Source organism: Cutaneotrichosporon cavernicola, assembly GCF_030864355.1.
Source record: "Cutaneotrichosporon cavernicola HIS019 DNA, chromosome: 3".
NCBI lineage: Eukaryota > Fungi > Basidiomycota > Tremellomycetes > Trichosporonales > Trichosporonaceae > Cutaneotrichosporon > Cutaneotrichosporon cavernicola.
In genome coordinates, this window is record NC_083395.1 from 3,218,102 (window position 1) to 3,245,090 (window position 26,989).

Below are 26,989 nucleotides of genomic sequence, written 5' to 3' on the forward strand. Positions count from 1 at the left end.
GTTGTTGTCAAGTTGGTGAATTCAAGTTGCATCAGCTTGAGGATGACGTGCCTGGTTCGGGTCACCCTGTTGGGTTTCTATTGTTCGATTAGGGTTCATTAGGGTTCATTAGGGCTGCACGTGATCGACCTCCACTTTCCATATCTTTCAGACAACCAGCAAACACAATTTCTCGAATCCGACTTTGCACGACATTCTATCCACCATACAACATGCCCAGCACAGTGCGACCGCGTTCCCCTGGTCCGGAGACCGAGAGGAAGGCTAAGAAGGCCAAGGCCGATGTTTCGCCCGACATCACCCTCCCAGAGGGCACTACTCGCCACGCCCTCCACGAGACGTATGAGCAGTCGACGCCATACAAGCACATTGTTGTCCCAGGTCTCCTGACGGACGAGCTAGTGAGTGAGCCAGGAAGATCCCACTGACATTAGCTCGAATCCGTTGTTGAGGAGACCAAGACGTACGGTGTGCGCGGTGAGGAGGGCAGCCTCGCCGGCTGGGGCTGGGAGCAGAAGGAAACGGACATCTACAAGGTGAGCGGTTGTGCTGGAAGAGGGATGGAAAAGGCGATGGGTATGGTCTATCTGGGGGAACCGGATGGCTCCGTGCGGTGCTCTGCGTAGTGATTGCCTCAGCTCTGCGTAGTGATTGCCCCAGCTCTGGGCCGAGGATAGCAGTTTGGACGACCCGGCTAACAACAGATCCAGCAGACGCCGGACCTCGCGTCGCTCGACGAGCAGCACCTGCCGGAGGAGACGCTCGAGGCACTCCCCTGCATCACGCGGTTGAAGGAGGCGCTGTATTCGCACGAGTTCCGTAACTTTGTGCGCGACGTCACCGGCTGCGGCCCGCTGTCGGGCAAGAAGACGGACTGCTCTGTGGGCCTGTACACGAAGGGCTCGCATCTGCTGCTGCATGACGACTCAATCTCAACCCGTGTCATCTCGTACATCCTGTACCTGCCCAACTCGCCGCTCGACGCACCCGCATCCGATTTCACGAGACCAGCAGACAACGGCAAGTTCCTCAAGGGGTGGGACCCGAAGTGGGGTGGTTCGCTCGAGCTGTTTCCCGTTGAGAACGGCGACGAGCGCGGCCTTCCGGGTACAAAGGCGGTTGCGTCGCTGCCAGTCAAGTGGGGCCAGATCATCTTCTTCCAGGTCCAGCCGGGACGCAGCTACCACTCGGTAGAGGAGGTGATTGTTGGCGATGGGCGGCGGCGTCTCGGCGTCAGTGGTTGGTTCCACCGGCCCATCGAGGGCGAAGAGGGCTTTGGCGCGTATGCGAACGAAAAGGCTCAACGTGCGGCGCTCAGCTCCCTTGCACAGATTGTGAGTTGATTTTTTTCTGGCAATCTGACACCAGACTGCCGCGCCCACCATCCCTATGGTTCCGTACACTGCCGATCCGCCGGCAGGCCTTACGCCAAGCCACCTCTCGTTCCTAAAGGACTTCCTCGCACCGTCATATCTCACCCCGCAGACCCTCGAGAAGCTTTCCGGCCAGTTCGTCGAGGCCTCGGAAATTGTGCTGCACAACTTCCTCCGCCCCGACCTGGCAGACAAGATCAAGGCCGAGACGAAGGCTGCCGACGCGGCAGCCTTTGGCGACTCGAAGCTCATTCCCGGACAGGACGTGGGCGAGGGTGACGGATGGGTGCTGCAGGGCCCAGCTTCCAAGCACAGGTTTGCGAGCCTTGTTGGTGATTCAAAGTCGACACCCGCCTTGCGTTCTGTGTTGGCCAAGCTCCTCCCATCTGAGGCTTGGCGCGCGTGGCTTGGCGTTGTCTCCTCCCTCGCCCCGATGGAATATCGTGCTGAGGCGCGCCGTTTCCGCCGTGGACTCGACTACACCCTCGCGAATGGGGAGGAGCGGACTGGCGAGGCGCGGCTCGACGCGTTCCTCGGCCTCTCGTGGTGGGCCGACGTGCCGGCAGGCAGTGATGAGGAGGACGCACTGATCGAGCACGGCGGGTGGGAATGTTACCTTGCCGCTCCCGATGCGTCCGAGGACCCCGAGACGTACCAGAGCGCGCTGGCTAAGCGTGCGGCGGAGGCTGAACGCACCGAGGCAGAGCAGGAGGCCGCGGAGGCTGAGGAGAAGGAGGCTGAGGCTGAGAACGGGGAGAAGAACGGCGAGGACGACAAGGCGGACGGACCCAAGATCACGATGGGTGGCGTCGACCTCGAGTTTGATCCCGACCAGTTCTCGGACGGCGACTTTGACACGGACTCGGAGGGCGGCGACGACGGACCGCTGCTCACCCAGCCCGTGTCGTTCAACCGCCTGCTGCTTGTGCTGCGTGACCCCGGCGTTATGCGGTTCGTCAAGTACCTCAGCGCTGCGGCACCGGGTTCGCGCTGGGACGTGGGTGGCGAGTGGGAGGTCGGCATGCTCGAGGAGGAGGATGAGGAGGAGGGGAAGGAGGCGACGGAGTAGGAAGTAGGCGCGGGCGCCATCTAATAGACAGTTTAGTATGCACAGGGTTTGTCGACTCGAATCCAACTGGCAGTGATTGGTGATGCATTGATGATACTGTACGTGCTATGCAATGTGTGATCTGGTGATGCGTCCTCTTCTGCTATGTCTAATGCACTACTGCACGCCGAGCGACGAGAAGGCTGCGCGGTTCTCGTTCTCCTCGTGCTGCTCCCGGTCGACGCTCTTCCTGTTCTTCTCGTTCTCCTCCCGGTCGACGCTCTTCCTGTTCTTCTCGTTCTCCTCCCCGTCGACGCTCTTCCTGTTCTCCTCGTTCTCCTCGCGTGACACCAGTTCCGTATCGGCCGGGCTGGCGGGCGCGTCGGCCTGCGGCTGCACTTTGCTGGGTTCGGAGGCTTCCTCGTCCTCGGGTTCCCCAGGCGACAGTTGATCTATACGCCGGCGGTTGAGCTCGGCAAAGCCCTCATTGACGTCGACATACTTCCTGACTGGCTCGGGTTGGACCTCTGGAGGCTTGGTATAGGCTTCGGGCGTCCTGTCGCGGAAGCCGAACTTGCGCTGAATTTGGATGACGCCGCGGGCATAGGTACGCTTGCGCAGGAGAGTCTTGGTCCTGTTCACATCGGGGTAGTAGGGACCTTGGACGACGCCCGTGGCGAGTTTGGTCGCAAGGCCAGGGGGGATAGGCACGCCGCAATCGTGCATGTCGCGGAGTAGGAGGTACACTTTGTCGCGGGAGAGACGGTCTAGCGGGTCGTTGGTTTGTAGACCCCAGCGGTTCTTGAAGACTCGGATGATGGCGGTGAAGAAGCGGCCGTCCGGGGTGCGGTCGGCCAGATCACGGTCGGTGAAAGGTAACTCTACTTCCAGACCGGCCTCATGCTGCCTCAAGGTCCGGTCGTAGAGGTCGCGCGACATGCGCCATCGCTTCATCGCTTCCAGGTACGTCTCCCAGGCCATGCTGTGGCCGGCTTCCTGGCGAGTCATGAACCTGTGCCCGCCAACCGGCTTCCATCCGCGCGGCATGTTGTCGATCGCATTCGGACGGGGGCGCGACTCGTTGCCGTAAATCTGGATGAGGGAGGTGTACATGTGAATCGAGATGAAGTAGAACGCGGCCGGGTTGATGCGTGTGGTCGCGGTTTGTTCGGGGCCCTCGGTTTGCGGCGGTTCCCAGGCGTGACGCTTTCCTGCCCTCGCCTTTGGCTCTGCGAACAGCTTTTCTCTTGCGGCGGTTTCGTCTTGCTTTTCAAACGACCGAGCTAGGCTGAAAAGGCGCTGCCCGAGCCCAGTATAGCCCGACTTGGCCATGGCAGCGGTAAGCACCGCGAAGAGCTCGGGAGGAAGCCTTGTCGGTAGAAGACGGCCGCGATTCGAGATCTCTGCGCCAGTGAGTTCGGCGAGCCTTCGAACATGTTCAATTGGCGTTGCTTGCGAAACGGCCAAGTAAGGCAGGACAGTGTAGACGAGCAAGACGAGACGATCAAATTGCCCAGTCACCGTCAAGTGCTTGGCAAGCGCGACGAGGCTATGCGAGTCTGCGCGCACCGTGTCCATGTCGATGCCGTTAAGAAGAGCCTCTATCTCCGAGTCGTGATTGAAAACCTGCCGTGGCACGTTGCGTGGGTTCAGGTACTGTGTCCCGGGAGGGAAAATAAGGCCATGTAGTTGATGCTGCTCATGCTCCTCCTCCGTCATCTTCTTCTTGACCTGGTCATCAGTCTCAGTCTTGACAGCCGAAAGAAGAGAGCTCGCAAACATCTTCTCTTCAACCGCCGTCGCCAAAGCGTTGTCGCGCGTTTGGGTCGACCCGCGGAACAAGATGTTGAGAGCAGGTGTATCCCACTGCGTGAAGGTCGCCTTCATGTAATCGAAGAGACGGCCCAATAGACGCGGTTGATGGAGAGTCTCGGCAGCATACTTGATGAGGACGAGACAAGACTTCCATCCCAATGGGCGAAGCATATACCTCGCCGCGCCAACCTCGTGAGGAATGTTCTGCTCGGGCGTGAAGCGGCGTTGGATCTCGGCAGCTCGCGCATAGTTGGGCGGTGAGAACATGAGTGACACGAGCGCGACGTGCACCTGGGTGTTGGCGGTGTACGCCCATCCACCGCGCTCGGGCACCTCGGTGAGCGACTCTGGGTAGACTCGTGGCTCCATGTGCGAGTCGGAGAAGGCCTTGAGTATCGACGGGACGGCGGGGACAGGAAGTGTACGCGAGAGGACCGTGTTGGCGAGCATCGCCAGGGCACGCACACTGGAAGCGTAGTCGGACGGGCTGAGTTTCCTTGGGTCGAGCTCGAGGTTGTTGATGATGATGGCGAGGAGATGCATGGAGGGGTTGGGGACGAGTGACGGTGGAGATGTTGGGATGGGCATTGGAAAGCCACGGAGGCGTTCGTGGAGTGAGTGATGATGGGGGTGCCACAGGTCGAGGCGATCGTGTGGGGACAGCGCCTCGCCCGGCAAGCACCAGGTGCGGACGCCTCTAAACCACATCGCTAACAGCGGCGAGTCGGTCTTGGGCGGTTCACGTGGAGGACCGCCACCAGCGTAAAAGTCGCTGGGATCCGCACCCTCAGCGATGCGGCCTTCGACAATCCATTCCTCCACAAGGCTGACGTAGATCTTGGCGGCTTCGTCTGGCCTCAGCTCGTTAAGGCACTGTACCATGGCGAGGCGGTACAGCTCCTGTGGCCGTCGATGGCGGACGCGCTGGAGGAGCTCCAGCAGATTGAGGAGGGAGGTGAGATACTCTGATTTCTGCCTTGGCTGCTGCTCCTCGATGGGTGGCTGCTCGATACGGCCAGGAGGATGTTGGAAGTATGGTGGTAGAAGGATCTCTTGACCATCTCCCAACTTCCCGAGCGCGACGAGTGTTGAGGGAGCGAACACCTTCCGGGGTATAGACGAGGGATTGAGTTTCTCTAGGACGTCGACGCATACCCATACCGCGAGCGACGTCGCCTCGAGTCGGATCAGGTCGTGCAGCAGAGAATGCAGTTCAAGCCGTGATAGCGCCTCGACCTTGATACCGGCGCGCGTCAGCAGGACGTTGGCGGTAGAACGCTCCATCGGCCCTCTGAGCGCCTTCCGTCCTGCGTCCGAGATCGAGTTGAGCGCCTTGCGGAGCTGCCGTGAAGTCGTGCGCGACAGCCGTGCAGTGGTGGCGGCATCGGAGGCGACCGCTGGCTCCTGTCGTGCGGCCAGTGATATTGGCGGCTCGTACGGGAGGCGCGAAGGACCTGCACCATACTCCTGCCCATACGGTTCGCGCGCCGCAGCTCTGGGTGGCTCGTCGGGATCGGGGCCAGGAGTCGCGGCAGTCTTGCTGTACCGCGCGCGGTGCACGGCGCGCCCCACAGGCTGCAGGCGTGGAACCGTGATGCGCCAGCTTGAGCGGGCGATCATGGTCTCGATGAGGGGGCGGGGCGCGACTCAGATCATGACAAAGCCAGCCAAGGCCGGGTGGGATGTGTGATTTGAGTTGGGTAGAGATGGGGTATTTCTCTATTCTCTTGTTCTTTGTTCCTCTCAGCCTTAAAATCCCACCCAAGTTCTTGCGAACGATACCGACAACCCAATCCAATCCACGTGTTCAACTTTCCCACGGTACTCCCATAGTTGATCTTTCGGAAAGGTTCAACGACTGTGATCGACTTTTCTGAAGTGTAGCCTATAACATATACACATCCATCTCATCGTCATGTCTCGCCCATTCGCGAACATTGCCCGTGCCGCGGCGCGCACACCCCTATCCTCGGCTGCTCGGCGCACTATCCTCACGGCGGCGCCCTCGGGCTCGTCGCGCAAGCCGACGGGCGGCGCGATTGGTGGTGTCGACCCCCGTATCCTCAATGGTCTGCCGAGCTTTATCGGTGCCGAGCAGTTTGACCGGCTGAACGAGTGGCAGGCGGGGCTTTGGGAGCGGTTGCAATCCGAGGTTAGGAGTAGGTTTCCATCTGCAACACGAGCTCACGCAGACAACCCGGGACTCGCACCGATCAAGCTCAAGTGGGACAACGACAAGTTGCACATGACCGACCTACTTGCGCTGAGTGCGCGTGAGCCTTCCCTCGCCCTTGCGTTCAACTATGCTGCGCTGCTGCTTAACAACTCGTACTTTCTCGAGGGCCTGAACGCCGACGCTTCCAAGCCCGTTCCCGACCACTTCCAGGCGCTTGAGGACCGCGTCGCCGCCTACGCCGACGGTATCGTTGGCTCGGGGTGGCTCTGGATCGTCAAGGCTGGTGACGGGCTCGCCGACCTCGACGTCGTCCCAACGTACGGTGCCGGCACTCTTCTTGTGACTATGCGCCAGCAGCGCGGACGGCAGGACACCCTCCCCGTCTTCGGGACGCCCGCGACCTCGGGCGACCAGAGCCCCGCTCCTCCCGTCGAGGCTGAGGCATCCTCGGACGCTCCTCCTCCCAGGCAGAACCCTGCCGCCGGCCGCCGCGCCGGCGGTGAGGCCACTCCCCTCGCGGTCCTCAACCTCTTCGAGCACGCGTACCTTGGCGACAAGTACGGTGTTCTCTCGCGCGGCGAGTACGCGCGCGACTGGTTCCGCTCCCTTGACTGGGACAAGGTCTCGAAGCGCACCGCCTCAGCCGGGACCTGGTAGACACGACGACATGCATTGCATCGCAGCTCAGCCGCAGGTGCAGTGATGACCTGGGATCTTGTCCCAGTACGTTCGTGCTGCTCAATCTACCTAATTGTTTCGCCTTCGCCTGCGTTGCTTACCTTGGCATGAGGCATGTCAGCTCCACTACGTTCACGTGTCATCATACCTCTAACACTCTTGAAATCGTTGCAAAATAATCTACTAGTCTACAGCTCGTCCTTGACGGCGTCGTCCTTGGAAACCTCCTCCTGGGTGTTCTCCTTAGGCGCGGCCTTACCTACTTCCTCCAGCGGCCAGCAGAGCGCCGGACTAGTCGCCTTGAAGTTGTACTCGCACTTCTCCGGCTCGGTAATGACGAGCAGCGCGTTCTCTTTACCGCACTCAAGCTCGACATTGACAGACCGCATCGGCCCGTTCCAGCACTTGGCACTGGTGTCAGCTCTTTTCCCAACGCAGCCTTACCCGTTGCGGAACGCCATCTTGGTGTAGTACGCATACTCGCCGGGCTGAGCAGCATTGTTCCACTCGACAAAGTGGCCGAGGTTGTTGCTCGAGTGGTCCTTGTTACTCTTCTGTGTAGCGCGGCCAAAGAAACACAGCTCGTACGTATAGTCGCCCGCGACTGTGTCGACACACGTACCGTCGAGCTTCTTCCACTCGCCGTCAGGGCCGAACCAGTGCTTGTTGCCGATCAGCTCGAGCGTCTCTTCGGCGCTGGTGATTGCGCTGCGGACAGTGTTGAGTTCGCGCTCGGCTGCGTTGAATCGCTCTCGCGCAGCGGCCACGTCTGGTGTCAGCTTGTCCAAACGTTAGTGAGGTGTACTCACGCGGCCCGTCGTTGATGATCGCAGTCTTCTTCAACACGCCCATGCTCGTGAGGGCGCCGACAAGGGCCTCGCGAGCAGAGAAGTAGTACTCGTACATCGAGTCAGGGATGTACTCCTCGAGTCTGTAGAGGAGGCTGTCGTCGTCGTCGTCATTCACATTATCAACCAGCAGGCTCTCCAGATCGACGTTGACGACACGGTCAATGTCAAAGCCAGAGAGGTGCTCATCCGGCGAGCGAACAGTGTTCAGTTTGGCCTCGGGAGTCTCCTTCTCCTCTCCATCCGCCGCTTCCGGAGTCTCAACGCTTCCAATGAGCTCCTTGTATCCGACAACAGCGGCCTTGACAGCCATATCCTGTCCGTTAGGGTTATACCCCTTGGCAAGCTCGTCGAGGATACCGAGGACGGTACCGAGATCGTCCTGTGTCGCCTGCAGCTGGTCGCGTAACCGCTTTACTGCGTCCCGATGCTCCTCAAGCGCCTTGTACAGTGCTGGTGTCAGCGCGTCCCATCAATACGCAGCACGCACGAGAAGACTTCTTTCGCTCCAGGTCGTCGCGGCTCTGCGCCTCTGCGTTCTCCAGCGCTGCCTTGGTGTCTGCAACTTGTCGTTCGCAATTCACTATCTCGACCCGCTTGGCTGCAATCTCATCTTGCAGGCGCTTCTTCTCCTTCTGCGCAAACGCAACATATGTTCCTCGGATCTTGGCTCCCTGGTGTCAGTTACCTCCATGTATTAACTCACAGTACGCCTAATCTTGCCCTCGCGCTCAATACGCTCTTTGTGGGCCTTTGCAATATCATGGCAGCGGTTCGGACAGGCGCCGCTCGCCCATTCATCCGAGCCGTCGCAGCATGCCTCGTCTGGTGTTAGCTGGGGTTGGGACAGAAAGGAGTGCCATTGTCGGGACGCAGCGGTGGCGATGCCACATAGACTTTACGCACCACAAACCCCGTCGTTGACGCGGGAACTCAAGATACGCGCGGGGATATGTCCGTCGTTCCGACAATAAAAGTACGCGTGTGGTCTTCCCTCGCACGCTGATGTGCCGGGTTCATCGGAGCCGTCGGGGCAATCGCAGTAGTCGTCGTTGACTGATGACATGGGGATGCTCTTGGAGCCGTCGAGACATGTGAAGTCGCTGAGGGAAGGGGCGTACTTGTCCTCGACTGGGGTTAGCGCGGGTCTTGATCTAGTTGAATCGCAGCTGGAGCTCTCTCCAAGGTCTTGTGTGTTCAGATGCTACTCACACGCAGGATCGACGCCACGGACATGCTCGGCAGCCGCGAGGGCGGGAAGGATAGCGATGAGGGCGATGTACTTCATTGTACAGCGGTGTACAGCTAGTGAGTTAAGAGCCAGAGTTCGGGATGTCGAAGCGTTTCTGTTGATACTTGGCACTCACCGTCACGTCGATCGCGTCCGAGGTGGAGGTGGACAGAGTGGAGGTATCGCGAGCCTATTAGCGTTTAGGCACGACAAGTGGCGCGTGGCAATCAGCGACTCCCTCTCCATAGCTTGGTGGCACCTCGGTGTGCTCACCGCGAGACTGGGTGTCCAACATATCGAGAGGACATGCATTCTAGAGCTGGCGGATTAGCGGATGGGAGATGGGACCCCTGGCTAAGTGGGTCTTCTGACCAACCTATCAAACGCTCCACCACGTCTCGCAATCGAGTCTCCAGTGGTCCACCACAGTACATGGTGGGTTGACTCCGAGGATGATCCGTCGAGATTGCGGCCGCAAAGTCGGACGCGGACGATTAGTCTTTCGACCCTTCCCTCGGGTATCTCTCGAGTCTCCGCACCACCACACCGAATCCCACAAGCCGGTTATTACGCCCGGCGCATAGATTCCGAGGATCCGAGGACGAGTAAACGTAGGCCTGCACTTGTCGACTCTAGGCATGCTATGGAGACAAAGACAGACATGGTAGGCGCAGTGTCCCTGGGTGAGGGCTTTTGTGCGGCGCTTAAAACGGAATGAGTGCGGGCCACGAGGGCCACGCGGGCCACCGCGCACGGATTTCGGGATGAGCTCACGGAGCTTGTGATCACACTAAGTGGAGGCATCCCAATGATGGGCTACTAGATGACGAGCAGAGTGGTGATGAAACCAACAAGTTGGACGGTGTGATGAGGAGCGGAGAGCGGTTTGAGGTTATGAGATGAGATGAGACAAGATGAGATGAGACAAGATGAGATGAGCACTGACAGCCTCGGGCCGAGATAGCAGTCTCAAAGCACAATGGACCCATCTCTGATCCACACATTCTACATTGTCCTTTTGAGTGGAGGTCGAGTTGCTCGCTTGATCTGTCGCCTCTTACGTGAATATCTCATAACGGTGCATGGTGCATGGCAGGTCCTCTATCTTTGTGCGTGCAAATGGGGCAGATTGGAGCTCCGAGCGACAGGGGCACAAGATTCCTCGGTCGCCAAAACCCGCATAGTGACAACTTAGCCGGATCTCTAAGAGGGGGAATGGTTACTCAGTTCTGGCGGGTCACAGGGCATACAAGCAGAGAAACCACAAGCCAGCGAGCCTCGGGCTAAGGACAAGGACACATGGGGTATGAGTGCGTGCATGAGAATGGAGAATGTTTGCAGAGTAAAGACGTTTGAAAGTAAAGTACGGTTATTCGGACCTTGGCATCTCGAGCCGAAGTTGAACTTTGGACCAATAACACTCGACCCAATTACCCCAACTTGGGTCTAGATTACCATCAACCAAGCGCCCAACTCCCTCTAGCCTTTTCTTTCATCGCCACTCCTTCATCAACACTCCTCTTACCCCTCTTGCTCATCGTTCGCCACAGGACAACGGGCTCCAAAAATGTCTCTCACAACACGCTGGATCGGCTCGTCGCGCTCCGCTGTCGCAGCAGTCGTTAGGCGGCCACGCGTTGCCGCCATTGGCACCGTCTCGCGCGCCCGCTTCTTCGCCTCCGAGGCCGAGGAGCCCTTCGACCTCAACTCGATCGAGCGCGACTCGGACGAGGTCGACGTCTGCATTGTTGGTGGTGGTCCCGCCGGTCTCTCGGCCGCTATCCGCCTCAAGCAGCTCGACAAGGATGACCAGCTCCGTGTCGTCGTCCTCGAGAAGGGCTCCGAGCCCGGTAACCACATTCTGTCCGGTGCCGTTCTCGAGCCCAGGGCGCTCAACGAGCTGATTCCCGAGTGGGAGGAGAAGGGTGCGCCGCTCAACCAGCCCGCGCTCAAGGACTCGATGAAGTTCCTCATCAACGGCAACATGTCGGCTCCCATGCCCCACCCGCCCCAGATGAGCAACCATGGTAACTACATTGTCTCGCTCTCGCGCTTCACTTCGTGGCTCGCCGAGCAGGCCGAGGAGCTCGGTGTGGAGGTCTACCCCGGTTTCGCCGGTGCCAGCCCCGTCTACACCGAGGACGGCACGGGCGTCAAGGGTGTGTGCACTGGCGACGTTGGTCTCGACAAGAACTTGCAGCCAAAGGACTCGTTTGAGCCTGGTATGGAGTTCCACGCAAAGGTCACCCTCATTGCTGAGGGTGCTCACGGCTCGCTTTCCAAGGTTCTCCAGAACAAGTTCAACCTGCGTGACGGTGTCGACCCCCAGACTTACGGCCTCGGTATCAAGGAGGTTTGGAAGGTCCGTGACGAGGTTCACGAGCCCGGAAAGATTATCCACACCATGGGCTGGCCCCTCGACATGAACACGTACGGTGGCTCGTTCCTGTACCACATGGAGGACAACATGGTCACCCTGGGTCTCGTCGTCGGTCTCGACTACCCCAACCCCTACATCTCGCCCTTCCGCGAGTTCCAGCGCCTCAAGCACCACCCCGTCTTTGCCGAGGTCCTCAAGGGCGGCGAGTGCATTGCCTACGGTGCGCGTGCCCTCAACGAAGGTGGTTTCCAGTCGATCCCCAAGCTCTTCTTCCCCGGAGGAGCGCTCATCGGCTGCTCGGCTGGTTTCCTGAATGTGCCCAAGATCAAGGGTACGCACAACGCCATGAAGTCGGGTATGCTCGCCGCCGAGGCTGCGTACGAGCAGCTCACCAAGGGTGAGGAGTCGGAGGCGCCTGTCGACATGTCCGAGTACGCTTCCAAGATGGAGAAGTCGTGGGTGTACGATGAGCTCAAGGAGGTGCGCAACCTCCGCCCCTCGTTCCACAACCCTCTTGGATTGTGGGGCGGCATGGCCTACTCGGGTCTTGACTCGATGATCCTCAAGGGCCGCGTCCCCTGGACCTTCCACCACCCCCAGGAGGACTTTGAGGCTACCAAGCCCGCCGCCAACTTCAAGCCCATCGACTACCCGAAGCCCGATGGCGAGCTCTCGTTTGACATTCTCACCTCGGTTGCCCGTACCGGCACCAACCACGCCGAGAACCAGCCCGTGCACCTCCGCCTCCCTACCGACCCGGACGCGCGCCGCCGCCACACCGAGATCAACGTGACCGAGTATGACGGTCTCCTGGGCCGTGTCTGCCCCGCTGCCGTGTACGAGTACCAGGACGCCGAGGGTGCCGAGGTCGACGCCGCTGGCAAGAAGTTTGTTATCAACTCGCAGAACTGCATCCACTGCAAGACCTGCTCCATCAAGGTCCCTACCCAGGACATTACCTGGACCGTCCCCGAGGGTGGCGGTGGGCCCAAGTACAGTGAGTCTCACGTCTCATGTCTCACGTCTCAGACGGCCTGAGAGACAACAACGCTGACACACAGCCATCACCTAAGCACTGAGCCCAGCCGTCACCTAAGCACTGAGCCCAGCCCAAACGCACCTAACCTGCATGTATTAAGAGTATCCAGATCCAGATCCACGCTCGAGTCCAGTTGCATTAGAGTTTCTTCCCAAGGTCTGTGCGGCCTGTGCGGTAGCGGGAGGTGTGGGGGGGAGGAGACGAGCGCTGCGAAGTTGAGGGCTCGCTCGTGCTGTCTCCAACTGACTATGACTACTGACATGGGCTGGAGAAGAATCAACTTGCGCATGTCGCCATGTTGCCATTTACGGATCTGGGAATACGACAACCCACACAGCCGTTACGCCACACACACGGCACACGGGCACGAAGCATGCGCACACGCCTACGGCCTGGCTTCTGACCGCGACGCCAAAGCGCCATGCATGCAAAAGTAGGCGCCACGGAACAGCCTCCGCCCCGCTCGACCGCTCTGGCCGCTCTGGCCGCTCTGGCTAGACGCCAACGTTCATCCAACATACCTCCTTTGTTCGTGCGTTGTCACATGCTCTCTGATACCACCCAACCCTTTGTTTTAACGCAGGCGCTTGGCGGACACCCGGTACCGCCGGCGCAATAGGCATGGTGACAGGCAACTGTCAGCTGTGACATCTGAGACGGTCCCTCTCATGTCACCATATCCCGATCGGGCGTTGGGTCGAGGGAGGCAATATGTCATTCCATACCTTCCACTCGACACACACACGAAACGAAACGGATCGTGCCGTGGCGTGCGCGCCAGCTGTCTCTGTCTCTGTCTCATCCCTCTGTAAGGCATGTTGGCCCAGCCTAGATGTTGAAACGCAGGGTTGGTGATGATACCAATCTGTCTCTGTCTCTGTCTCTTCTTCTGTCTCGACAGGATAAGAACCCACACGAATACACAACCGCCCACCACCGCTCTGGTTTACAATACCAAGCTACCTCTAATCTTCATCTCTCATGTTCCAGTCATACCACTCGCCATGGCCGCTGGGCCACACGCCACTCGAGCGCGAAAAGGTGCTGGTCGGATACCAGTTTGAGCTGGAGCGCGATCTGCGCGAGTTGCAGGAACGCAATGTGTTTCCCATCGAGCGGTATCTCGACATCCTCGACCAGTGAGTTGGGGGGTTGGTATGGGGGTTGGCATGTTGGGGTTGGCATGGCCGCTGACATAGAATGATGCGCTTCATCCCGCATCTCAACGAGATCGAACAGCCGCTCATACTGTTCCTGAGTATGGTACAGGAGTTTATCGGGCGGACCAAGACGCGGATCTCGATGTGGGGGATGCCACTGTGAGTTGAGGGGATGCTGGGTTGGTGCTGGTGTTTGGAGTCTGGGTCGGCGCTGGTGTTTACGCGGCGCTCTTGGCACTGATAATAGCGCACCAAACGAGGTGCAGTGTATCACCTACTATGCCAACCGGTGGCTACAGAGGCGTGGTGGCTCGGTAAGTCGCAACGATCCCAGAGATCCCAAAGGACGGCCTGACAACAGCTCGACATGGGACCACCAGAGGCCAAGCTCGTGCTGTACTCGCTGCGCGAGCTCGACTCATACAATGAGCAAGCACTGGCGATACGTATGGGTGCACGTGCGTCTACCATCTAACCCCTCCCGCCGAGCCAAGTGACACGCCCCAATGCTGCGCATACGCCTGCCTTGACGGCCACGACACACGACCTAATGAACGATGCGAGGGCGACGAGCTTGACGCCCGCCGCCTACACGACGCCGTCACGCCCACCTCTTATAAGGCCTCTGCGGCTTGTTGTTGTATACTGTGCATAGATACCACTGATCACTAGAGTGTGCATAGACACCACCGATCACTAGAGTGAGAACAAAGAGCGTACAATAGGGCCTAGGGCAGCTCAGAAGCCTGCCGTCAGTCGTGTCAACATTACCATATCAACTCACCATACTTCATCTGCGCGTTGCGCATGTTCTTCTTGTTTTCCTGGATCCGCGCCTCGAGTTCGTCGCGCTGCGCGTACGCGCTCGACAGGAGCGACGAGAGCTGGTGTCGCTCCTGTGCGAGGCCCTTGGTCTGCCCGACCGGCGAGTACTCAAAGTCGTCTGTCTTGGGCCGGGCCAGGCGCTGGCGGCGCTCAGCTTCAGCACGTCCTTCAGCCAGCCCTGCGTTCGCATTGATCTCGAGCACGTCTGCGCGCCCGTCGTCCAATGCCGCCCAGTCTCGGCCCATGCGTGAGGCTTTGCGGCTGTCCTCGGCTTCCAACTCTGACGTCGGGAAGGATGCGACGGCCTTGGCGTAGTATGCCCGGTCGTGGGCCGCCCATGAACCAGATGGGAGCTGGTAGTATCCTGGGTATGGGTCGTCGGGTGTCGGCGCAGGCGGGACGAACTCGGACACGGCGGGGGCAGAGGAGATGTTTGTTGGCTTGGGTGGCGCTTTTGGGAGTGATGATGATGGCTTCGCCACGGCCTCGGCTGGTGTCAGCTGCTTCGTTGGAAACGGTCCCCACTCACATAGTCCGAATAGGTCGAGGTTCTCATCTGCCTTGCGCTTCACAACCTTGGGTACGAGTGCTGGCGCGTCGTCGTCGTCTGCTGGCGCGCGCGCTGATCCTAACCCCAGACCCAATGATGCACCTGGCCTGGATGTCGACGAGGATCCCGACTTTGCTCTGATCCCCGTCGACGGTAGTTTCCGCTTCGGCGGTGGCAGCATACCGAGCAAGGCAGAGCTGTGGTCAGCTGGATTATGAGTGCCTCTGCTGGAAGGGTGACTCACCTCCCTGCACCCCCGAGCTTTCTCTTGGCAGGGGGAGGTGACCTATGGTCGTCGGCGTCGGCTTCTGGCGACTTGCTCTTGCTCTTCCTCGTCTCTTTGGGAGGAAGGTCGAGCGCGATCCTGACGGGCTTCTTCTTCTTCTTCACCACCGGCGTCGGGGCCGGAGCCGGGGCGCGCGCAGGCGGTGAGGACGGGCCGGAATCATCAGAGTCGGAACCGTAGTCTGCGAGGAGCATGGTCTTGAATGGCTTGGATGAGTGATAGTGGCAAAGTGGTTGTGGTTGTGTTGTGAGTGTGGAGGGGCAGTAGAGGTTCGGGTCACGTGATTCTCGCGTGTCTGCACAACCCCTTTTAACGCCACCGAGTCATTAGGAGGGGTCATTGGCCATCGAGAATCTACAACAATAAGTCTCCATTAAAACGGCGCGACAGCGCGCGCCACGAACAAAAGCGCTCATGCTCACATCAGCAGCTCTGCCCAGTCACCGGGGCGCGGGTTCTGGGCACCTGGAAATCAAAATCTGGCGCGTGTAGCGGGCCAAGTTCCCCGCGTCACCCGTGCCCCGGCTTTATGACATATCCTCCTGCCCCGCAATCACGTCCTCACTTCATCTCCCCTTCCTCCCTTCTTCTCTCGGTCCTCATACCCATCGTCTAACCATCTCACTTCTCACGCGGAGCATCAGCATCAGCATCATCCGCCTCCACGTTCTCTCTGTTCACCACGATCTTTCGCCGCCGGGCATCTCTCGATTCATCTTGGATCAACGCCCCAACTCATGTCTCTCGCAACACTTTCACTTCCCACCCTCGCCGAAGCATACACGGTCTCGGCAGACTTTGTCGTGGCCGCCGTAGGCTCGGCCACTGACTGGCCGTACGGCTGGCTCAACGGCCTCCACTGGAAAATCATCGCCAACGCTGTGGGGTTCACGCCCCTCGGCGTCGCGCGGTACCTCGCCCCCCTTGCGCTGCTGTATGCACAGTGCTACCTCCTCTTCGAGCCGGGCACGCGGTATACGCGCTTCGCTATCGGCGTGGCTTGTATCGCCGGCATGTGGTCTGCCTGGACAAGCACGCGGTTCACCAGTGAGTCTTGCGTCTATCACACGCTCCTGATTGCGTGGTTCTGCCGTTCTGTTGCAGTCTCACTTGACGGACGCTGATACCAGATCCGTGGCATAACGCTTGGAACCACGTCGCGACCATGCCGTACATCCAGTTCATGCTCAAGTCGATTGAGTTTGCTTTTCTCAAGGGCCCGATCCGCGATCCCAGTAATCCGCCCCGCAGCCGTGCAGCATGGGATCTCCTCGTTAACCACCGCATGATCGGGCTCGGTAACGTCGGGCTTGACGTCAGTCCGGGCATCCCAAACGCAAAGGTACCTGTCGGTTACGTCGAGCGACACCTGCAGAACTGCCTTGGACCACGGCCCACCTCGCGTATTGGGAGCGTGTGGCGTCATGCGAGATATGCTGCGGCCATGTACGTCAGCTTGGACGTGTGCTTCTCCATCATGCGTCGGGGCGACGCCATCTTCCGGCAACCGTATGGTGGCCCAAACGTCCTCGAGACGTTTGCCTACGGTAACAATTTCTTCTTCTGCCCAGGCGTGCTCGACTGGCAGATACCCAACTATGCCATCAAGATTCTCGTACAGCTCGCAATCCTCGCTGTGGTATGGATGGCATTCGAGGGATTGTACCAGCTCTTCGCGACTGTGCAAGTCGCCCTGGGTGCGCCTGTCAAGGCGTGGGACCCGAACCTCTTCGGCGCACCATGGAACTCGGACTCGCTTATCGACCTGTGGGGCAAGCGGTGGCACCAGACCTTCCGCCACCTGTTTATCGTCACTGCGTCGGTCGTGCTTCGCGCCCTGCGCCTCCCCGTCAAAGCGCGCAGTCTCTTCTTCATGACATTCTTTTTCAGCGGCGTCCTGCACATGCTCTCGGAGATGTGCATGGACCCCGTCGGCTCTCCGGCCAGACTCGTTCTATTCTTCGTCCTCGCTGGCGCCGGATGTGCTGCCGAGGTGAGCTACAAGAACATGACGGGTCACAGGGTGCGTGGTGGTTGGGGTCGCCTCTGGACGTGGGGATACATGACCGCCATCGCGCCTGTCATCTCCGTGCCCTGGCTCAACTCGGGCTATGGCGGCAACCACGTCCTGCCTGCCGGTGGACCAGGCGACTACATCGCCGCCTTTATCCTCGAGTACGTTCTCAAGATTGAGAAGGCTTAGCTTTGTTCGTAGTGGGATATTTCGTCACTCCTTGTAGAATAGCATATCACCATCACATGTAGACCAGAAGCATTCTCCTTCGCTCATGTCTTGAACTCTCAAGAGCCCCGCCTCTTGGCAAGGTGCCCCACCGGCCGGCACTTACGTTCGGCCCTCAGGACCATCGGGCAACGTCAGGGAAAGCGTTGGCCGCACTGTCCAGCATGTCGAGCGGAGTATCTCGGCCTCCGGTCCGGTTATCTATGCCAAACATAACCAGCCAAAGCCAGTCAGTGCCATGTCGACCATACACGAGATGCAGAGTAATATGCTATGCTAGCGAATGTACAGGATTATCAAGAATATCTACGAATCATGTTGAATTTTTGGTTTTGTCGCGACACCAGTCCCGACTAGAGCAACGCCTACGCCTAGACCGAGTTGGAGTTATCGGCGCACGACCACGGCGATCCCTCGCCCGGCTGCCGGATAATAGTCACAACGGCACCATAAGTGCCTGCAATGGTGATGAACATGCCGATGAGGACGATGAAGATGGCCCATGCGGTCTGGGCCTGCTTCCAAGTACTGAGGGAACGCCAGTTGCGGCCCTTGACGTTGTCGTGCAGCCACATGGCGCCGAAGGGGGTGATGCAGAGGGTGGGGGCGATGAGGGCGCCGACGAGGCTGATGATGCTGTTAAGAATAGGGATGGCGCTGCCGATAAGGTACGCGATCATCGTGCAAGCAAACGACGAGATGAGCCAGGTAGCCCAGTGGGTGACCGAGTTCTTAGTGAGGTGGTCGCTGCCACGGAGGAGGCGAACAAAGATGAATTTTGCGGGGATGTGGACCCAGAGAATGACGGAGAAGAAGAGACCGGGCTGGAGATTAGTTTCAAACTAAGAAGAGAAACTCACAATTGCAAGGCCGTAGCAGATCTTCTTCATGACGTGGCCCGCAGAACCGAGCGAGGGCTGCGAAACGTACTGTCCGCAGAACCAGTATACAACCTAAGTGTTAGTTTGGAGGCTGGATGAAACACAACATCTACTCACAGAGCCAATGACGATGTAGATCAGAGTGACAAAGGTCTGGTTGATGAGCATGGCGCGGTGGTACAGGCGCGGCTCGCGCATCTCCGAGATGATGCCAAAGTAGGTGGGCGTGCCGGCGGCAGCAAAGAGGACGGTGGCGACGGCGCTGATGCCGCCGACAAAGTCGGTCTTGTTGAAGATCTTAAAGTCCTTCTCCCACGGCGCTGGGGCCTGGGGAGCGTCGTTCGGGCGGTCCTGCACGCCAACGGCGATGGTCATGACGAGGACTGGTGTGAGTATCTGGAGCATGAACGGGGAATTGGATCAAGGGTGGCGCAAGATCCTAGGATCGCCGTGGTATGAGGCGCGGCCGGATCCACGACACGGTTCACGGATGCACGGACCTCTGTGGCATTTGCGATGGAGGAGATGAGGAGATGGAGGAGATGGAGGTACTCACCAGCACTGAGGATGGAGAAGAAGGCGGGCCAAGCGAGCCAAGTAACCTTTCCAAGGGTACGGATGCTAGCGAAACCAAAGGAGACGACAAAGACGACAGCCATCCACACGGCGGTGCAGGTCGCGTGGGTCGAGACTGCGTTGAAGGCGGTCGTGACTCCGACCATACCCGAGGCAGAGAAGAAGAGCATGCAGATACACACGGCGAATGTGAAGAATTCTTCTCCCCATCGACCGGCGAGAATACGCCCCACGTCGGCCATAGAGTAACATTCGCGGTGGTTGAGCTTGAATGAACCGAGGACAAATGCGCTCCACGTCACGATGAGTTCGACGACAATGATCAGGATAATGCCGGGAACAATGCCGACGGCTTGGAAGACGAATGGAATCGAGAGGACGCCGAGACCGAACGCCGACTTGATCATGAGCACGGTTGCGCCCATCCATCCGACCTGCTATCAGCGTCCTGGCCCCATCCAACACCACCACTAAACCCTCCAGAACTGTGCTACACTCACGTTACGGAAGTTGGGCCCTCCCTCTTCCATGTCGCCGAAGACGGCATCGTGCCTCGTGTCCTCAGCGCCGGGGTGAACGGCGTAACCCTCTTCGATGGAGCCCGAGTCCGGCGAGCCGGCAAGTTTTGGTTTTTCTTCGTATCCCATTATGGAGTGTGGTTGGAGACCTGTAGCCGAGTGTGGAGGGGTAGTAAAAGGATGAGAAGACGAGTTTATGATACGACGCGTTTTCACTCCGACTCAGACCAGTTGCCCGCACTGGCTGCCCGACGTCCATTGTACCCATTGTGCTTGCGAGCTACCCCAGGTGTTACATGGGCCGCGGCGCGGCCGAAAGCGCTGAACGGGGCGTAGGACTGCAGGGCCGTGTTGCGGGGTTGGGGTAGAGTCGAGTTCCGGATGGAAAATGAATTTTCCAGCTGTTGCTGGGCACATGTCCAAGCAAGCCAGGGCACAGGGTCTGCCGCCGGGCCCTGGGCCCTGAATGCCACCCACCCAAGGGCCGAGATCCGAAGCGCCGTTACTTTTTCTTGCTCTACTGCTGTACTCAACGACACAGGCTACAGGCTAGGGAGAGAAAGTTTGAGCGCTGGAAAATCCTGTTTGTCCGGCGGGTCCCCGTCAGGCCGGTAGCCGCCGACAGTGTTGCCCGCATGCATTGGGATGTTTGTCCGGGGCGGAGGGGGCGAGGATGCGGGGTTAGTGTTGGGGTCCGTTGGTTGGCGGGGAGGCGGGGACACAGACGGGGGCGAGGGCGAGGACGAGGGCGATGGCGATGGCGATGGCGGGTGGAGGAGATAAGATATGCTGGGGTGGACCGGTTACGATCCGCGTCATGTGAGCGACCAGTGGAAAACATACCATTCCTTTGAAAAAAAAAAAAAGTCAGTTGTCTCTACTCTGGCGCGCCTCAGTCGCCGGCTACAGGGCGGCGGCATCTTGTTGCGTGATGACATGCTCTCCTCGGAATCTCAACAACACAACCACCATTTTATCTCAATGCACTCAACTTGGTGGATAAGATATCGCTCGCCGCGGTATGCTAGTTTATACATTATCAACCACGAGTGTTGGAACTCGTGGCCAGAGCCAGAACGAACAAGCCCAGGAAATCATCTACCAAATGCCTCCCTTCTACGCCGTGATCGCGTGGCGATGGTCCGGCTTTTACTATCGCGATCACTGTCCGGTATACACAACATGAGTGCGCTTAGGCAATGGCCTTGAGAGACTGCTCAAAGTCGGCGATGATGTCGTCAATGTGCTCAGTGCCGACCGAGACACGGATGAGGTCCTCGGTGACACCGGATGCGACACGCTCCTCCGCGGAGAGCTGCTCGTGCGTGGTCGACCAGGGGTGGATGGCGAGCGAGCGCGAGTCACCAACGTTGGCGAGGTTGGAGAAGAGCTTGAGGCCGTCGACCGTGGCCGCGACCTTCTCGGCACCGCCCTTGACACCAACCGAGAGGACACCGCCAAAGCCGCGCTTAAGGTACTTGGCCGCCATCTCGTGCGTGGGGTGGCTGGCGAGACCAGGGTACGAGACCCAAGCGACCTGGGGGTGCTGCTCGAGGTACTGGGCGAGGGCGAGGGCGTTGGACGCGTGGCGCTCGGCACGGAGGGCAAGGGTCTCAGTGCCAAGGAGGAGCTGCTGGGCACCGAAGGGGTTGAGCGAAGCACCGAGGTCACGGAGGAGCTCGACACGGGCACGGAGGATGAAGGTGAGGGGGCCAAAGGTCTCCCAGAACTTGAGGCCGTGGTAGCCCGGCGAGGGCTCGACCATCTCGGGGAAGCGCGCGCCGTTGGCTCCCCAGTCAAACTTGCCCGAGTCGATAATGACACCGGCAACGGTGGTGCCGTGGCCGCCGATCCACTTGGTGGCAGAGTGGACGACAATGTCGGCGCCGTGCTCAATGGGCCGGCAGTAGAAGCCACCGGCACCGAAGGTGTTGTCGACAACGAGGGGGACGCCGGCGTCGTGCGCGACCTTGGCAATGGCCTCAAAGTCGGGGACGTTGAAGCGAGGGTTGCCAATGGTCTCGATGTAGACGGCCTTGGTCTTCTCGTCGATCTGGGCGGCAAAGTCCTCGGGCTTGTCGCCAGTAACAAACTTGGTGTTGATGCCGAGACGGGGGAGGAGGACCTTGAGCTGGTTGTAGGTGCCGCCGTAGATGTTCGAGGTCGAGACAATGTTGTCACCGGCGCTGGCAAGAGTCGTGAGGGTGATGAACTGAGCGGCCTGACCTGACGAGGTGGCGAGCGCGGCAACACCGCCCTCGAGGGCAGCGATACGCTTCTCGAAGACGTCGACGGTGGGCTTGGGTTAGCTACAAGCGGGCAGACTGCGGCGGGAAAGGAGAACCGAGCTGCTCAAAAGCGGATCCGACGCTGCGAGCGCTGATCTCGTATGCTCCGAGAACGTGAGAACGTGAGAACGGCCATTGTCGCTGCGCTCGTCACTGTCACCCCCATCCAAAAGCGTAACAAGACGCTTGCACCGGCCCTGTCGGGCCAGTAGCACTCAACAACGGACGGCACGCCATCGTCGACGCCATGTTCAGGAACGATTCCCAACAGGTCGTAACTCGGCCGAGCCGATGTTGCTGCTCCCCTGCTCTCCTCCCTTTTCGCCTATCGCCTGTCGTACTCGGTCCAGGGAGGACAGTCGGGCCCCGCAACGCCAAGGCTGCGATTCGGAAATCTCGACTAGGAGAGCAACATCACAGATTGCCGGCCAACCAACCGCCAGCCAGCCCACCTCGCTCTCTTCTCGGAAAACGCGTACTCACGTTCATGATGCGCGAGTAGATGTTGCCAAACTCCTTGAGGGCGAAGAGACGGGCGGCGTGAGCCGAGTCGATGAAGGTGTACGACGAGGTCGCGTAGATGGGGACGGCAGTCGCGCGGGTGGTCGGGTCGGGCTCCTGGCTACAAGGTCAGATTGTTTCAGAGATGGAGGTCATGGCTATGAGCCGACTCACCCCGCGTGGAGCTGGAGGGTCTCGAAGTTGGTAGAGGAGGCCATTGTTGGTTTTGTTTGTGTTGTGAAAGGAGGGATGGAGTGGGAAAAGGACGAGTAGATGGGGAGATATATAGGCCAGAGAGGTTGAGGAAGGAGAAAGCCATTGAGCCGGGTGAAGCCGAGGTGTCAAGCTGGAATGATGGCGTGATCTCGATTTCTCTCTCGGGCCCCTTGGTGTCGTGCTCGAAATCTCCACCCAATCAAGTTACTACAACGCCTCACAGACTCAAACTATTGACTATTGCTCTTGGCACAAGTCGCCTCGGTCCTTACGCGCATCGCGTATGCATAACGTCATCCATCAGCGCGTCAACGTGTCCCAATAGCGCCTCATAGCTCCGATCACACTGCATCAACTACCTTTGCATCGCTTCGACTGGCGTCGACGCAGCTCTCATCCCATCAAACCTAGCGCGGAGGATGAAAACCAGTGCATGGCGTCCAGGATGGCGTGTTCGGCGCTAGGGCCGCCCGGTCCCAGCGTTTGCACATCTCCATCTGAAGAAGACGAACGGAATGCGATGAGGAATGGGTTAGCCGGAGATCATTCGGGTCAGTCGATATCGCCAACGGCCTGGGCAGTATCTTGTGGGCGGCCATGGCATTGCTGGCGTCTGGTTTGGGGTCGTACACAGGCAACTACGAATGTGCGCCTTGCATTGTCCTCCCCACCACTCCCGAAGAGACCCACATGGTGCGTCGCTGGCCTGTTCGGAGCCATGGCGGAGCCGTGCAGCTGTGCACGGGCCACATGTGTCTCGGCGTCGGCACCATGTGCAGCATGGCACAGGTGGCATCGCATTGTTGGAAGACGTCGTCTCATGCAGATCTCGACGCGACTTTGCTTTCTCGGTTCTCGGCTTCCAGCAACCGGTTACAACCCGGGCCGGCATTCCTCCATCCAGTCGGAACAAAAGATTCGTGTTGTGGACGGGTTAGGAATCGAACCAAAGACCTTGTCAAGAACAATCTATTCAGAAGATGCTAATGACACGCTCTACCAACTGAGCTACACGCCCCCATGTCTGATGCAATTGGCGGATGTACTAATTCCGCCGTATCGGCCAGAATGAGCGATGTATATGCTGCAGAGGAACAGGGAGTAGATGGTTGCACGATTGTTCCGGTTATTTCCTCTTGACGGCTCTTGCTACAACCTCTGCGTCAAGAAACGGAGTGAGGATTGAAACTACCGAAGGCAAAAACTGGACGAGTTGGGAATCGAACCCAAGACCTCAGCAAATCGCTGGAGTAATGCGAATGGTGCGCTCTACCCCTGAGCTACACGACCTATTAGACGCACTTTGGCTGAAAATTGGTCGGCCTTCGATTCCCTTCTCTCCGCGCCTCGCGGAATGAGAAAGTCCTCGCGTATACGTGTAGACGAGGTTCAGGCCGACTGGGGAGCCACAAGCACCACTCGGACCACGGTATGGGGCACCACTACGGCTCGGGCGACACCGAGCACAAGATTGCGTAGCGGGAGCGGCAGGACGGTATGTTCGCCACGGACAAATAGGTGCGTCGGGCGTTTTGGGGCATGGCTGACGACAGAGGGTAGACAGGGCTTATCTCAGGCGCAGGTGTGACAAGGATAGATGCATGCGTCACCTACTGCCGAGCTCATGTCTCTGGGCGTTCTGATATTTGCTGTTATTCTTCTCTTTCCCTTGACGCGTCCTAGCACCAGCTGCACTCGTCGAAGCACAGGGCGAGAGCGGCAGCGAGGCCAATGTCGACGCCAGGCGCGATCGTCAGGCAGACCTGGTGTCAGCGGTGTGAAGGAAATACGCTTACCGAGCCTCGTGGGGCGGAGAATCCATTGCAATAGGTTCTGATGCGGGCGACTGGTGAGCCATCCTCGAGGATGACCGTGGCGCTATCCATGCTACCTTGTAGGAGGAGGCTGTGGGGGACACCGTTGTGCTCGACCTTGGCAGTGATGACCTTCGCGGAAGTTGATGCTATGAGGATAAGGGAGATTCGTAAGAGTGGTTGCGAGATGTTGGCATGTCCCGGAGGCGTTAGGTCTCATCTCATGGAGTGAGTCGAATACTCACCGGCCCACATGCGCTTGACACCTAAACGGACGGCACGCCCACGATCGCTGCCCACGATCCCGCGACCGAAAGTGAGGTGATTCTCGGCGAGCGAGTACAGAACGGCTCCTTTGGCATCGGTCACGTCTGTCATCAGCTTCATATGGGAGGGACGGACCGCGGCGGTCTTGGCCGTAGAGAGAGCGCCGGCGCACGAGAAGGAGCCGGGGGACGCTGTCCATGTCCATGATTATGGTATCAGCCTGGAGTTAGCCAGAGTGAGGGTGGCGGATCACGCTGGAGCTCATCGCGCCACGTTTCATGACGAGTGTCATCTCGGCTGCGGCGTAGTTGCCACTGCCTAGTGGCTTGGAGAGCTTAGGGAGCACTTGGAGGAACGCCGTAAGTGTGTTGGGGAGCATGGCGATAGTGATAGGTGCGGGAGTGGCGAGAAGTGGGGAAGAGCCAAGTGTGTGGGGTTTAAGAACCACAAGCAGTGGCGTGAGAAGCTGTAGCTTTGGGCATGCTTTTGTTGTGTGCGTCGGCCGAGTCAGCATCAATGTTGTCAGTGTTGCAGTGTTGCGGGTTGGGCGTCAACAGGGCGATGTTGCTCGACGGCTCGTGCGCCGCGGATCTCGGTATCACCGCGATACCGAAGAGATGCTTTGGTGCGATGGACACCTCTGATCGGACTGGCGTGACAAACAGAGTCGGTGTCGCACATTGTACGGTGGGTAAATACATTAGATATTATGAGGGTGATGTAGTACGATTGTGGTGCTGTAGTGCGATTATGGTGCTGTAGTAGTAGCGAAATCTAAACAGTGCACACCATGCTGTGCGGGTAGACCTCTGACGGTCTAGGTCTAGTCCTTGGCCACGGAATTGAGCAACGCGTCATCCTCGGCTGTCTGGAGGGCGGCGAGCGGGGCGCACCAATCGTTCGACTGGCCACGAAGAGTGCAGATCTCGACCACGAGCGACAAGGCGAGCTGTAATCAGCCTCAGCCTTCTCCTTCTCCTTCTGCTTGTCTGGATCTGAAGACTCACAATAACGACAGTGATCCACCCGACAATTCCCGATGCAAGCGGAAGCAGGCAGTTGGCGTCCGTGCTGGTGGTACGCTGATATGGAGGGGTGCGGGCGATGCACTCGGGCACAGCGGTGAATACGATGCAGTAGTATCCCATGATGGCGGTTCCTGATACGACGAGGAAGCCGCGCCACACAGAGGCGGAGAGGAGGGAGGTAACCCTCGAGCTGGGCTTTACCGCCGTCACGACGAGGCTGAGGTCAGTTGGGGCAGAGGGGGGAGGCTCACTCAGATATGTACAACACGGTGGCGAAGAAGGCCCAGGCACTCTGGGCGATGTACGCATTACCATACGCGCTCATGATAAGCTCGTGCTGACCGGTGATGCACACGGTGGCAATCGCCATGGCGCCGGTCACGAGAGTGAAGAGGAGGCCGAGGGAGTCGGTTGTGATGCGAAGGGCGGGGGGAGATGGCATGGTGGGTGGGAGTGGGAGTGGAGTGGGAGAGAGAGAGAGAGGGGTCGTAAGCCGGCGCTTCAGAGGATCAGTGGGGGGAGGTGGTAGCTGTTGTTTGTGTTGAGGTTGTATGGTTGCTGGACTGGAGAGACTGGAGAGATTCCGTTGGCGCTGGAGAGAGTTGCTCGTGGTAGCCATGGAGGGTCGTCATTCTGTGGCTTTTGATGGTTGATACTACGTGCCAAGACTTGTTTGTCTTTTGAATTGCTATGCTGTGCCCAACTGTTGCCAAGAAACTGTAGCTGGCGGAGATCCCACATTGCCATTACGTCATGGCCGGGCACAGTCGTGTTGAGAATCACATACATCAATAAATACACGTCATTTTTACAGTCTACTTGAGGGCGATATACACCATCGTTTTATGCATCTACTCCAACTACTACGGTAGCCCGGTTCTTAGCTCCACCAATCAGTACCATCGCAGCAAAATGCCCGCAAAGTGCCCGCATTCCTTGACAGCGTCGTCTTCCTCTCGCTGTTTGGTAGCCCGAGTTTACCAAGTCGACAACTCAGTCTGTGGAGTCGTAATGGTGTCTGGTGTCTTGGCATCGTAGGGTGGGTGAGGTTGCAAATACATACAGTGGGCTCCACCCTGTTCCACCCCGTTCATGCTCACATGATCATGTCTAATGAGTGTAACTCTAACCCCGCAGAAAATGAATGGTGCGCGTTTATAAAGTCAGCACCACGGCCTGGCTTGGTCCAAGACAGCCTCACTTTGTCCTTGGCGGTTTGAGTATCCACAGCCGCTCCTGGTGCCTGGTT

General features: G+C 58.8%; 12 protein-coding genes across 12 annotated transcripts; 5 read left to right on the forward strand and 7 right to left on the reverse strand.

Moving 5' to 3' along the window:
• Window positions 1-212: 212 nt before the first annotated feature.
• Window positions 213-2,442, forward strand: NUA3 (uncharacterized protein; the record flags this gene model as incomplete). The annotated part of the gene is made up of 4 exons (XM_060599743.1): window positions 213-401; window positions 435-536; window positions 705-1,334; window positions 1,369-2,442. The coding sequence occupies 4 exons, from the start codon at window positions 213-215 to the stop codon at window positions 2,440-2,442; spliced, it is 1,995 nt and encodes a 664-aa protein (XP_060456407.1).
• Window positions 2,443-2,598: 156 nt separating this feature from the next.
• Window positions 2,599-5,856, reverse strand: CcaverHIS019_0312130 (uncharacterized protein; the record flags this gene model as incomplete). The annotated part of the gene is made up of 1 exon (XM_060599745.1): window positions 2,599-5,856. The coding sequence occupies one exon, from the start codon at window positions 5,854-5,856 to the stop codon at window positions 2,599-2,601; it is 3,258 nt and encodes a 1,085-aa protein (XP_060456408.1).
• Window positions 5,857-6,151: 295 nt separating this feature from the next.
• On the forward strand, window positions 6,152-7,069 carry CcaverHIS019_0312140 (uncharacterized protein; the record flags this gene model as incomplete). The annotated part of the gene is made up of 2 exons (XM_060599746.1): window positions 6,152-6,395; window positions 6,429-7,069. 2 exons carry the CDS (start codon window positions 6,152-6,154, stop codon window positions 7,067-7,069), a joined length of 885 nt encoding a protein of 294 aa, XP_060456409.1.
• Window positions 7,070-7,278: 209 nt separating this feature from the next.
• On the reverse strand, window positions 7,279-9,464 carry CcaverHIS019_0312150 (uncharacterized protein; the record flags this gene model as incomplete). Its single annotated transcript, XM_060599747.1, has 9 exons — window positions 7,279-7,501; window positions 7,535-7,859; window positions 7,900-8,391; window positions 8,429-8,612; window positions 8,645-8,763; window positions 8,845-9,069; window positions 9,151-9,243; window positions 9,306-9,359; window positions 9,443-9,464. The coding sequence occupies 9 exons, from the start codon at window positions 9,462-9,464 to the stop codon at window positions 7,279-7,281; spliced, it is 1,737 nt and encodes a 578-aa protein (XP_060456410.1).
• Window positions 9,465-10,736: 1,272 nt separating this feature from the next.
• On the forward strand, window positions 10,737-12,621 carry CcaverHIS019_0312160 (uncharacterized protein; the record flags this gene model as incomplete). Its single annotated transcript, XM_060599748.1, has 2 exons — window positions 10,737-12,546; window positions 12,611-12,621. 2 exons carry the CDS (start codon window positions 10,737-10,739, stop codon window positions 12,619-12,621), a joined length of 1,821 nt encoding a protein of 606 aa, XP_060456411.1.
• Window positions 12,622-13,569: 948 nt separating this feature from the next.
• CcaverHIS019_0312170 (uncharacterized protein) lies at window positions 13,570-14,223 on the forward strand (the record flags this gene model as incomplete). Its single annotated transcript, XM_060599749.1, has 4 exons — window positions 13,570-13,727; window positions 13,788-13,907; window positions 13,996-14,062; window positions 14,110-14,223. The coding sequence occupies 4 exons, from the start codon at window positions 13,570-13,572 to the stop codon at window positions 14,221-14,223; spliced, it is 459 nt and encodes a 152-aa protein (XP_060456412.1).
• Window positions 14,224-14,486: 263 nt separating this feature from the next.
• Window positions 14,487-15,603, reverse strand: CcaverHIS019_0312180 (uncharacterized protein; the record flags this gene model as incomplete). The annotated part of the gene is made up of 4 exons (XM_060599750.1): window positions 14,487-14,494; window positions 14,533-15,063; window positions 15,103-15,320; window positions 15,368-15,603. The coding sequence occupies 4 exons, from the start codon at window positions 15,601-15,603 to the stop codon at window positions 14,487-14,489; spliced, it is 993 nt and encodes a 330-aa protein (XP_060456413.1).
• A 543-nt stretch (window positions 15,604-16,146) lies between these two features.
• Window positions 16,147-17,612, forward strand: CcaverHIS019_0312190 (uncharacterized protein; the record flags this gene model as incomplete). Its single annotated transcript, XM_060599751.1, has 2 exons — window positions 16,147-16,456; window positions 16,540-17,612. 2 exons carry the CDS (start codon window positions 16,147-16,149, stop codon window positions 17,610-17,612), a joined length of 1,383 nt encoding a protein of 460 aa, XP_060456414.1.
• Window positions 17,613-18,022: 410 nt separating this feature from the next.
• On the reverse strand, window positions 18,023-19,755 carry CcaverHIS019_0312200 (uncharacterized protein; the record flags this gene model as incomplete). The annotated part of the gene is made up of 5 exons (XM_060599752.1): window positions 18,023-18,475; window positions 18,512-18,604; window positions 18,650-18,915; window positions 19,089-19,542; window positions 19,609-19,755. The coding sequence occupies 5 exons, from the start codon at window positions 19,753-19,755 to the stop codon at window positions 18,023-18,025; spliced, it is 1,413 nt and encodes a 470-aa protein (XP_060456415.1).
• A 1,063-nt stretch (window positions 19,756-20,818) lies between these two features.
• MET15 (uncharacterized protein) lies at window positions 20,819-22,633 on the reverse strand (the record flags this gene model as incomplete). The annotated part of the gene is made up of 3 exons (XM_060599753.1): window positions 20,819-21,925; window positions 22,398-22,536; window positions 22,590-22,633. The coding sequence occupies 3 exons, from the start codon at window positions 22,631-22,633 to the stop codon at window positions 20,819-20,821; spliced, it is 1,290 nt and encodes a 429-aa protein (XP_060456416.1).
• A 1,677-nt stretch (window positions 22,634-24,310) lies between these two features.
• Window positions 24,311-25,091, reverse strand: CcaverHIS019_0312220 (uncharacterized protein; the record flags this gene model as incomplete). Its single annotated transcript, XM_060599754.1, has 5 exons — window positions 24,311-24,394; window positions 24,428-24,594; window positions 24,691-24,816; window positions 24,848-24,932; window positions 24,966-25,091. 5 exons carry the CDS (start codon window positions 25,089-25,091, stop codon window positions 24,311-24,313), a joined length of 588 nt encoding a protein of 195 aa, XP_060456417.1.
• A 444-nt stretch (window positions 25,092-25,535) lies between these two features.
• On the reverse strand, window positions 25,536-26,182 carry CcaverHIS019_0312230 (uncharacterized protein; the record flags this gene model as incomplete). Its single annotated transcript, XM_060599756.1, has 3 exons — window positions 25,536-25,661; window positions 25,720-25,957; window positions 25,992-26,182. The coding sequence occupies 3 exons, from the start codon at window positions 26,180-26,182 to the stop codon at window positions 25,536-25,538; spliced, it is 555 nt and encodes a 184-aa protein (XP_060456418.1).
• Between the last annotated feature and the right edge of the window lie 807 nt (window positions 26,183-26,989).